This window comes from Anopheles bellator, chromosome 2 (genome assembly GCF_943735745.2).
Source record: "Anopheles bellator chromosome 2, idAnoBellAS_SP24_06.2, whole genome shotgun sequence".
Lineage (NCBI taxonomy): Eukaryota > Metazoa > Arthropoda > Insecta > Diptera > Culicidae > Anopheles > Anopheles bellator.
Genome location: NC_071286.1, coordinates 49,520,124 through 49,531,460, shown reverse-complemented (window position 1 = coordinate 49,531,460; position 11,337 = coordinate 49,520,124). Strand labels below are relative to the sequence as shown.

Below are 11,337 nucleotides of genomic sequence, written 5' to 3'. Positions count from 1 at the left end.
GAAAACTTATTTCTTCCAGCAGTATGTGTTTATCAGCCTTTGGTTGACAACTGCATATTGAGGTTAAACGAATCCCACTCCGTCTTGTTAAACGAAGGTTACTTCCGGCGTGCAGTTACCTGTTTTCCTCTCAGCCAACTCCCTCGTACAAAAGCTGTTGAAACTGAACCCGAACCGCCAACCGAAATCACCAGGAAACCCCAATTAACGACCTACGAGAAATAGCTTCTCGAACCTTTCTGCCCTGGTCCACACTAGAGAAAAATAAGTTGACAAGGAGTAAGGAATTATGGCTTATAACAAGATTTACTGGTAATCTTAAATGGTCCAAAATCCACATTAAAAAATTAACTATAGTTTAGGATTCCCAGAATATTGGTTGTGATGTGAGGAAATTCAAATAGCCCTGTTTAGTGATCGAAGTTCAATATGATCGAGAGTGAGGAAATACGTTGTGTACGTCGCGAAGTGCGATGCCATGACGATATTTACGTTATTTTCAAAAGACTGCGAAACATGGCAACTATGTAATCTAGATCTGGGAGATTTTTTAATAATAGCTTGGGGTCGATTCGTCGAAATAACGAAATATATTTCGTTGAGAGATTTTAACAAGAAAATGATCTAAAGCACACCGTTAAAGCTAGATGGTCCCTGGTGCTCACCAGTATATAATTTGATGAAGTATTGCGCCAAAATAAAAAAATGAGCTTTCGTTTGGATTGAAAAGATTCATTGTGATGCTTCGGTATTTAGTAGTCATTTAGTAGGTTTTTATTTTTATTAAATATTTATTTTACACATTTATCCGCTCTTTTGGGTCTTGGAGTTTACTTCATACTTGTATATTCACTCAACGAATCATTCTTCAAACTTCGTGTTACTAGTAAAAAATGCACGATGCACGATTTGTTGAAAGCTGTCATTTCTATTCTTGTCTATGCTGAACATCATCATTGAATGTATAACGTATAATTAAAATGTACGTTTTGTTCGACTTTTTAAGGCTTTATTGGTTTCTGTCCCGCACAATTTCTGTTACAGAACAGAAACAAAACTCGCAGTGTAGACGAAATATTATTTGCCATTTTTCGTAGTCCCTCCCTAGCATCTCTCGAAGGGCGGCATCTTTAGAAACGATTAGTCGGTGACTCAACGATTGCGAGAATTGATGGCCAGCAAAAACAAGAAAACGAATTTATTCAGGCCTTAATCACGAGTATAAGCGTTCATCATTCTCCATCCCTTGCTGCAGCTTCATTTATTATTGAAGGGTTCTTTAGAACACCTCCTCCAGATTTGTTTGTAGTCAAATTATGGTCTAGCACTTGTGCACGCTGAAGGAATGGCGTAGTACTTGTAAATTAAGTCATTTTGTAGATACCATGAATGGAAAGTACCATGCAATAATTTACAGATAAATGAGTTTTGTAGAACAAATAATTCCCAAAAATAACTAAATAACATTATTTTAATATTTTTACGGTAACACCATTTCGGATAACTAATGGCAAAGACAAATTAAGTTTTAGTATTCAATAAAATAGAGTCGAAAACAAGAGGTTATGTGATCGAAGAGGAAACTTAACATTGCAAAACGAGCTAGCTTTTTAAAACGAATTATAAACCTTACATACAAGAAACACGCTACCGGAATCGTCCAACATTTAATTTTAAATATCTATCACAACCATCAAAACTGAATAAATGCATAATAATAACGCATCGTAGCATTCGTAAAACCCTTCCTAAGCTCGCGGTGTCAATTGGTGAACACTTTGGCCATCATTGCGCACTCGTAGCACGACCCGTTTTTGTTTTCCAAAGACCTTTCGTCACTTTCCCATAACGAAAGGAAAGACATTGTCGAGAGCATCTTTGTAAGTAGCAACGATCGACGACTACTGTGGGGATGAGTTTCTTAAGGCAAGTCACAAAAGAGCAGAACGAAATGTGTGAAAGGCGAAGAAAATAACATAAACTCACACCACTAGGGAGAAATATAAAAATAAAACTAAACGCCATAAGAACCTTGGCCCAATCTATCGCGATCTGAGCGGCTTGTCCGACTGTCGGAATCGAGTGTAATTTTGCTGTCAGAATCGTGTTATTTTCCTCTCCAATCTGCGGGGTTTCATTCGTCCCGGGCATGTAATTTTTCATCCATGCGTCCTCGGCGCCTTGGGACCAGTGCGGCGAAGGTTCGGTTCGCTAGGCACTCTCTTATAAATGATCTGCGACGGCGGACAGAGAACAAATAATAAACGAAACCCATGCCAACCGGGGCGACAAAGAAGGAATGAAGTAACGGACAGGAACAGAAGTAGTCACTCAAGTCGCGGCCTGTCAGGAAACGTCGCGGTGGTCCCGACAAAGCCCCCTCAAAGAAATCTATGACGTCGGTTCTGGTGGGCGTTGCGTTGTGATGAGGTGTGATCGTCAGTCTCATCATCACACCAACCAACTACGTTCAGCAGCCAGGTTCGTCTAGACGGATTCTTCAAGCAGGCGAGAGGGATAAATTTAGTAAATAATTGACAGCTAGCAAATAACGGCTAGCTGTGCTCTAGAAAAAGTAACGCAATCAACTGAAGCCGCAGTCAAATACCATCGCGACAGAGAACCTTAAACCGAAAACGGTTGTTCGATACGATACGATACGATACGGTTGTTAATACGCTTTAACAATTGTCTCTACGATTATCCGAGTGATTTTTATCACCGACCTAATATATCATAACTGGCTTACCAGATTGCAAAAAATGTTAAAAGTTAAAAGGACCCGACAAAGTTTATTGCGCCTGAAGTTCAAATTCAAAGGTTTGTTAAATTTAACAAAAAATGTCATCCAGAAACAAGAGTAGTATTGACTTTATATAAAAAACGGAATAATATATATCGACGATCAGAGTTCACTCGTTTCATGCAATTATTCGATTGTCTAGTAATGTTCTTCACTGATGATGTGCTTGAGACTGAGACTGAGACTGTATTAGTATCTACGGATACCAATAGCTTCTAATGATGTTCGCATTGTTATTCGTCGATGTAAGACGCTCGCGACAAAGCTGTACTTACACGATTAACTTCTAAATGCTTTTTTTCGTCAGCCTTAGCCTACGATATAGCATTCAACGTGTTCACTGAGCCATCGCCGAGTACCGAGACACGCGACCCTCGTCACTCTCTCTTATCAATACTTGTGTCGTAGATGATAGATCAAATAAGTTCGATAGTTCGATTAAAAAATAGTGGTAGAGTGTAATGAAAGTTTGCTATTATTCCCAAATACAAACTTTGGAGGGAACGAATTTTGCCGAGCCGACTCAAGATACCTAACACAAGGGGGGTTGCTTCGTAACTTTCTATATATTAAAGAAAGTCGCGTCCGTGGTCACATTTATAGCTCAAGAACAACTGAACCAATTTGGCTGAAAATTCGTGGGGAGTTAGCTTAGAACCCGGGAACGGACATAGAATACTTTTTATAGTCCGACCGCATAACCATGAGGTCACAATAGACACTCTTTATCTTCATATGCGAACGCGAATTTTTTCGTTCTCGCGAACAGTTCGACCATTTGACAGATCAAGTCTCATTTCATCATTCGCGTTTTTTTTTCGGTAAGTAAAAAGTTTCGGTTTTAATCATTGGGAAGCATTTATCGGTAAGTATTTATTTATAAATAGTGAAAGTGTACTACACCGTGTTTTGTTTGGGATGGGTTCGAATGTTTGGGTTTTTTGTGTAGGAACAATTATGAAGAGTTAATTTCGTGTCATTCGGCAATTTGGCAAATATAGTGTATCAGAAAGTGCTTAACTGAAGAAAAATAGAGCATAAAAAAGTCCAAAAATCCTATTGAAGAATCGTTAAAATACTATATAAAATCCAAAATCAGTTTACTCATCTTTGTTATTGTCTCTGAGGCGGAACAAAATTTGCCGGGTCTGCTAAAACGATTGATGAGGACGGAACACTTTTGACACATTTGCTCGTACAGACATTCCGACTTTCAAATTCGGCCAATCAAGGTGCTTTTTAATTATCTTATGAAGCAGACTCGGCATCATCGCAACTGCATGACAATCTGCGCTTGAAATCGCTCATCGAATATGCGGTGGAAAGGGCCCGAGGATGCTTGATGTGGCTTTCGGGGACACGAGAAGTCGTTAACGATCGCGAGACTGTACCTGGTGCTTTGGGGCCGCGCAGTGAATATGAAGATCCAAACACTCGATAGAACACCCTATTTTTGTTTAGCCCGTTAGCCATTCTAGCTTAGCTATTGAAAAAATCCTAATATTTTTAAAATTTTGTTCGACGTTGTATTGTCGCGTGCGTAAGATTCTAAGTACATGTAGTGGTACGCTGGATAATTGTGTGGACCAGTAGACAATTAGATGCGACAGAGTCGGCATGTTCACAATGACCCACTGCTCTTTGCCGACGGTACTCGATGCTGCAGACGGTTTCAGGAAAGTGAGTTATTGATGCTTTGTGAGCCTTACCGTATACTTCGTTTAAGATTACTTCTTTATGATCATCGGATCAGCAGCGCTTGGAACCGGAGAACACGCTGAGCTTCGCACGGAAGTGATGCAGCGTCAAATAGAAAGCAAACGTAGCATGCGGCAAATATTTCATCGGTATGGGAGCGTACGTGCATGCGTGTGTTTGTGTGAGGAGGTCCCATCAACCAACGTCATCAATCGTGCCTTTATGCATCAACTAAATAAACACGCGAGATAGAATAGCTGAAGACATCAGCACCTTTTCGAGGCCAGGGCTGGTCACCGGTGCAGAACGCACTGGCGAGCACTCTGTCATGTTCGGTGTACCTTTTTCGTGCGTGCATACGCCAAGCCACCGCCGATCTTCCGCAATGCGCTTCTGTAAAATCAGCCCGCTACAATACCGTCCTCGGAACAGACCACAAACCCACAAACGCCGTTTCCCGCTGCTGCTGCTGGAAGCGGCATCATAGCGGCCAAATGGGCTGTAAACCGTTCTCGGCACGACCGGGAAAAGAAGAAAGGGAAGCGAAATAACAATAATAATAATAATAAACGAGCCACAAAACGACACGGCGTAGAGCAAAGCGGAGCCCGGGTGTGAAAGAGTGTGCATACACGCATCACCACCAAGCACCATCGCCATCATTTTCGACCGGCCGCACGAAAGTGTGGGTGCGTGTATGTGTGCATGGGTATGGATGTGCACAAACAACTGGTCTGTCTAGTGCGGCTTCGTTTGGGCTTTGTTTAAATTTATGCTTGACGTGTTAAGTGGTTTTCTCAGAATATTGCTCACTTTTGTTTACTTTCCTTGGTTGTGTTTCCACATTTTTCTTATTCGGTCGTGTGTTCAAAGAAATCTCTTTATTGCGCACCGACGACAGCGCGGCAAAAAATAATATAAAGTGTACAGCGGAAGCACCGTGCAACTGTGTGCGTGCGTTCATTTTCTCTCTCGCGAGCGAGATTGAGCGAGTGGAGACTCTCATTTCGGCTGTGTCGGAGAGAAATTCTCCACTCACCCATGGAGTAAGCGAGTCGGAAAGCAAGGCGCTCTCGCTCTCACCACAGAGCTTGCCACGAGTGCGGTAGTGTGCGTGAAATCTCGCGCCGGAGGGGTAAAGCCACTATCGCATTGTGATTGGTCGAATCGGGCCATTAATCAACAGGGAACCATTATGAAATTTCTCCTAAACGCACACCAACTAATAAAGTGTCTGACGTGTTTGTTCGCCGTGCAGCTTCGCACACGGCGATGTGTGAAGCTGGTTCCCAATGCGAGTTTGACTTCAAAGTGAATCGGTTCTCCGTCGCACGGTGGGCTTCAAGAGCAACAATTCGTTTGTTCTGCTGAGTCTTCATAGTGAATATTGGGATATTGCATCGCACCGATTGTGGATTACTGCTGCTTCTCGACAAGTAGTGTGGTGCTTTGAACAACCAACAACAACACATTGTGTGAAACTAAACTTATCGCTGCTCCGTATCTGCCAACCGGAATGAGGTGTGACATGTGGTGACGACAGTATGCCGTATCACGATCTGCGTTGCTGTTCGACGATAGAGCTGGAAATGATTGTGCAAACATCACGACCGAAACGAGCGTGTCAATGCATATGTGGTGTTTGCAGTGCGTTAAGTGAGGTGCACATGCCTGCTCGCTCAAATATTTAATGTTAATTATCTGTTGCTGAAAGAAGACATCGTGTTTGACTTTTCGGTCAAAACAGACGTCGTTCTGCCGTCGATCACCGATTGTTCGTGACAAAAGTATCCCAGTGTCACGGCTGTGTGAAACAGTGGAACCCAAAAATTGCGGCCGCTTCGCGAGCTAATTGTGTGATTTGATTGATCGATCCGAGGTGTTGTGAATGAATAAAAATAGTTGTGCTTCCAATTAGAACCACAGAATATTTGAGATATTTCAAATCGAAGACGGATCAAGCAGTTGAGTGATTTTATGTTGTTTTTGTGACCAAAAAATATGTGTTGACGCAAAGGTTTATGCGCAAATTACCGTGATAATCAAACGTGTAAACACAGGTCACGCAAGCGTGAGAGCGTTTCTGAGACGTCCAGATTGGACGAAACAAAGTGAAGCAAACTTAACGACAAGTATTGAGTTAATGTTGGTGAAAACCGTCTGCTTGTACGACCAACCGTGCTAGTGGATTTACATCATTGTTCTAGTACCGTAAGCCCAAATGGTGATACTTGAAGGTACCACAATGTTGCAAGTCGGAAATAATCAATATCTTCAACCGGATTACCTTTCTCCGCTGCCAACCACGGTAAGTGAATCATAGTTGATCAAAGCGACCATAGCGATGACCCACCGAGTGTTATTACTATCTTTCCTAACGGCATCATTTCTTCCTTTGTGTCTTCCTCACGCTCCATCCTGTGTGTGTGTCTGTGTCTATTGTGAATGCAGTTGGACGCGAAGAAAAGTCCCCTGGCCTTGCTGGCGCAAACTTGCAGCCAGATCGGAGCAGATCCGGGCAACATCACCGTCAAGTCGCTGGTTTCACCGTCGGATAAGAACAAGAAATCTTCCTCTTCGAACAGCAACAACAGCACCTCATCTTCTGGCAGCAACTCGTCGGCCTCGTCATCGGTCGATCCGACGTCGCACTCCTCGTCAGCGTCCCGCTCGCCGTCTGTGAAGACGGACAAATCGGACGCGTCGCCAGAAATCAAGCTCGCATTCAAGCCGTACGAGATGAACGTGCTGACAACGAAAGTGAACCTTACCAAGCAGTCGGTGGCGCCGACGCCTTCGTTGATCGATGATCGCCCATCATCGAAGATGAGCAGTGGAAGTGACGTGTTGAACAACAACAGTGTGAGCCAAATCAATAATAATAACAACCATCTGTTGGTCGGTGACGGTCGGAAGGAGCAGCGAGCCCTTTCGCCCCGTGGCAGTGCTGACTCGCCGATGTCCTCTAGTGGCCGCGTTGGCAGTGCAAGTGTGAAGAGTATGGAAAGCGGAGGACTAGGGTTGGTTGGTGAGTCTGTGAGCAACAAATGCAACACTCCGGATGGGAATCGCCGAGGTACGCCAAGTGATCGTGAAAAAAGTGGTTCAAGCGGCAGTGCCACGACCGGTGGTGGAGGCCATAGCTCTTCGAACAGTCCGTCGTCGGGCATGTTGTCGTTGCATGCGTCCACCAAGGAGCAGCAACTGTCCGGTCAGTTGCCACCTTCGGCGCACTACAAAACGAGTGCGTACGGCATAAGTGTGGCTGGGTTGCCCAGTCCATCGGGCATCGATCACACCAACCCCGCGTTCCGACCACCGTTCGCAGGCGCGTTCAGCCATCATCACGCGGCCATGCTTGCCGCAGCCGGGTACTCAGGAGCAGCAGCGGCGGCTGCTGCGGCCACTGCCGCTGGTGCCAACCCGTATCTCAGCTACACGCGTGTTAAAACTCCGTCGGGGGGCGAGACACTAGTTCCGATCTGCAAGGACCCATATTGCACCGGCTGCCAGTTCTCGGCCCACAACCACCAGATGATGATGGGTAGCCAGTGTCCGGCCGGTTGTACACAGTGCGATCACCAAAAGTACATGGCCATGGCCCTTAGCTCCATGCCTCCTTCGGGTTATCCAGGTTATCCGACACATGCCGCTGCAGCCGCAGCTGCCGCGGCCGCTGTTGCGGCGGCCAACTCTGGAGGCGGTGTGGGACAACCGCCGCCCACAGGGAGTGGTGGTTCCGCTGGTCGACCCTACATGTGCAACTGGGTGGTGGGAGATTCGTATTGCGGTAAACGGTTCAACACCACCGATGAACTGCTCTCGCACTTGCGCTCCCACACTGCCAACCTATCCGATCCAGCCGCATTGGCCCTGCAACAGCAGTTGATGCCGCTTAGTGGCATCTTTCCGCCGACCTCAATGCATCATCATCGAGGATACCCTAATCCACCGCTCAGCCCACTGTCCGCCGCTCGGTACCATCCGTACGTGAAACCAGGATCGTTGCCAACCGGTCTTCCTGGATCGCCATACAGTGCGGCTGCCTTCAATCCAGCCGCTGCCTTCGGGCAGTACTATTCACCCTACGCAGCCGCCCTCTATGGCCAGCGGATGGGTGCCGCAGTGCACCAGTAGACCACCCTCCGCGAGACAAGTATTTAAGAGACGTGGACGACGCAAGCTACACGGGTTTTGCGCGACAAAACGAAAATATGACCAGCCTGTGAAGACGCACATATGAAGTAGATAGAAGGTGTCTAAGGTCGTGTGTGTGTTTGTTCTATCAACTGTGATATTAAACTTATTCTTCAATCGTCAAAACACGTAGGGAAGGAATACGAACAAAAAACTCAAAATCACACACGCTAAGAATCACACGTAAAAGGGCGTTGTTAAAGGATGTAATGGATTTGAAATAGTTTACTACTCCGCAAACAAGGATGATGCGCAACAGAACCGCAGCATAGAAATCGCTAACGCATCCAAAGGGTCCTCAGGCTTGTTCCTAAGACTGGTGTTCCATACATTTCATTCGAGAATGGAAATAAAATTGACATTCAACTTACATGACCGACCGAGATTTGCATGACAGCTGCATGACGGGAATAACTAGTTTTTTTAAGTCTCGAAGAAGCTTCTAGCATACAGTGACGGTATATCATGTTTCCCAAATTAGTGTGGCTTTTTTACCATCACTGAGCCTGCGAGGGTAAGAAAAAGCGTGTTGAGCTTGAAATCGTTACTGCCGAAGTATACTGATTCTTTTAACAGTTCTGGCAGCTTCTGTTGAAAGCCCGCTAACCGAATAAATTATTAGAGGCAGATCTATCCGCTACTGGCTGATGGTAATGTTTCCATTGAACAAAAGGACACCTCAAGTTTAATATTTGAGTATTTGCGATACAGAAACATGTGCTTCTTGATACTATTCTTGCCACGTTGGGATTTCGCCTGTGGCCGGATGCAGTCATTTTTCGTTAATTTAATAGTATCTTATCGTTGCGTTTTTATGCCAACATAGAATACCAATGCATTTCATATAGGATGGCACGACAATTAAAGGAACTTGTTTTAGCTTGGTCAACGTATCATCCCACTTATAGCGCGAAAATATTCTTTCACTCAAGAAGTATCACGAGACATTGCTTCTATCAACATTTACTCTCTACCATTTCCGATTATTCCACATTATTTTTTTCCATCTGGCGTTAAGTTGTAACTTACCACAACCGAGAGAACCCTGTCGTTGGATCAGCGAATTTTACACATTCGACGTACATCTACGAACGGACAAACATGTAGGCCAAAAAGATGAAAGAATCCGATTGTGTTGAAGGCAGAAGTGTAGAAGGATATGAAAGCTCTATGTAGAAAACACATAATCAGGAAAGAAAAATTATGTTTGGAGCGACAGTTTTTGTGGGCTAACCGAAGGTAGCAAGGAAATTATAAACGAACGATCAGGAGAAAGAACAACACGCAAGCTCGTTTGCAAGAGAAAAATATTGAATTTATGAACGTGTAATAAATCTAGAAGGTAAAAAGAAAAGTATGAAAATAAAAGAAAAGGCCTCACCCTTTATTAATAACAAATCAACGAATTTCTTAGCACACTTGTTCTTAATTCCGAAAATGCCTTACCCTTCCATGCAGCTGGCAATGAGACTGTGGGTCCAACGGGGTGCTGCTTTGGAGGAAGAGTTTGACGGCGAAATGTTCACCGAAACCCTACTTCCCACTGTCCTACGGGCGGCTTCGGCATAAATAATCGGCAGGGCCGTCGCGCCAGCCGCACCAGAACGTCCACGAGAGTGCGACGTCGAGAAAGCGCGAGAAGTGGTGAAGGTAGGGATTGAATGAAACGGCCGAGCAGCACGAAAAGCATGGAGTCAGCGAAACGATAAAATGGCACGGACGAATGATTTTAAAATGATATCATGTTTCATTATTTATTAGTTAATTGCCAAGTCTTTCAATTATCACCCCAGAGGCACTGCAGGACAGCAAACGGCTAACAGAAGACCGGCTCTGACCAGACGCCAACTTGTTTGTCAAGTTTGCGGAATAAGTTTTGCTCTTGCTTGCTTTGCTCTCTAAAATCATGGTTTGGTGGGCAGCGATTGTTTTGCGTGATTCCGGTGGTTGGTGTTTTTTGCACCATCCAGCATTTTCCAATTTGTTTTTCCCCACGTGTTTTGGATACAGGGCGCTCCTGACCTGCGGAAAATAAGTCTGTACATATCATAGAAGAAGAAGCCGGCCGGCACCGGCACCGGTAGAATGAGATAGAATGCGTTTTTCTCGATGTCCATGTACTGTTTAGAGCAACTGGCTGACGGTGTGCCACAAACCGAGGGAAACGATGAAACTAATGAATTATGCCTTTCCAGATGCAACTCCATCCTGCATAAACTTTGCAGCATAAGCGCGATTGTGACCCTCTTTTGCTTCATCTTCTACATTTACATTATGCTGGTTAATCTTCGGTCTCACTCGCGGGGCCTCAATAAACGAGCATGTTGATTACGTACATCAAAGTAGGTGCCGCTGCGCCGCCTGAGCCGGGCGGACACAGCCAGTTGGCGTGCATTGCCATTTTCGCAGCATCTCGCTGGTATAAAAACCGGAAAAAACGAACACAAGTCAGAGGAAAAAAAGGCTCCAAAAAGGCCCACGGACAAAGATACTTTTCAAAACCATTAATCACTCACGACAAGCACTGAGCGTGGACCAGATCAAGATGAAGACATGGAAAGCCGCCACAAGCCGCGAGAGAAAGAGATAGAAAGAGAGAGAGAGAGAGAGAGAGAGAGAGAGAGAGAGAGAGAGAGAGA

The 11,337-nt window shown here is 44.8% G+C and overlaps 1 protein-coding gene across 1 annotated transcript; it reads left to right on the top strand.

The window, feature by feature from the left end:
* Positions 1-5,811: 5,811 nt before the first annotated feature.
* LOC131212365 (zinc finger protein Noc) lies at positions 5,812-10,073 on the top strand. Its single transcript, XM_058206205.1, has 2 exons — positions 5,812-6,809; positions 6,953-10,073. Exons 1-2 carry the CDS (start codon positions 6,723-6,725, stop codon positions 8,636-8,638), a joined length of 1,773 nt encoding a protein of 590 aa, XP_058062188.1. The 5' UTR covers positions 5,812-6,722; the 3' UTR covers positions 8,639-10,073.
* The last annotated feature ends 1,264 nt before the right edge of the window (positions 10,074-11,337 follow it).

Bases quoted from the DNA above. Each gene is read 5' to 3' on its own strand.
- LOC131212365 (XM_058206205.1), top strand. From the start codon at position 6,723: ATGGTGATACTTGAAGGTACCACAATGTTGCAAGTCGGAAATAATCAA. The intron at 6,810-6,952 runs GTAAGTGAATCA...TTGTGAATGCAG, and splicing joins TTTCTCCGCTGCCAACCACG to TTGGACGCGAAGAAAAGTCC.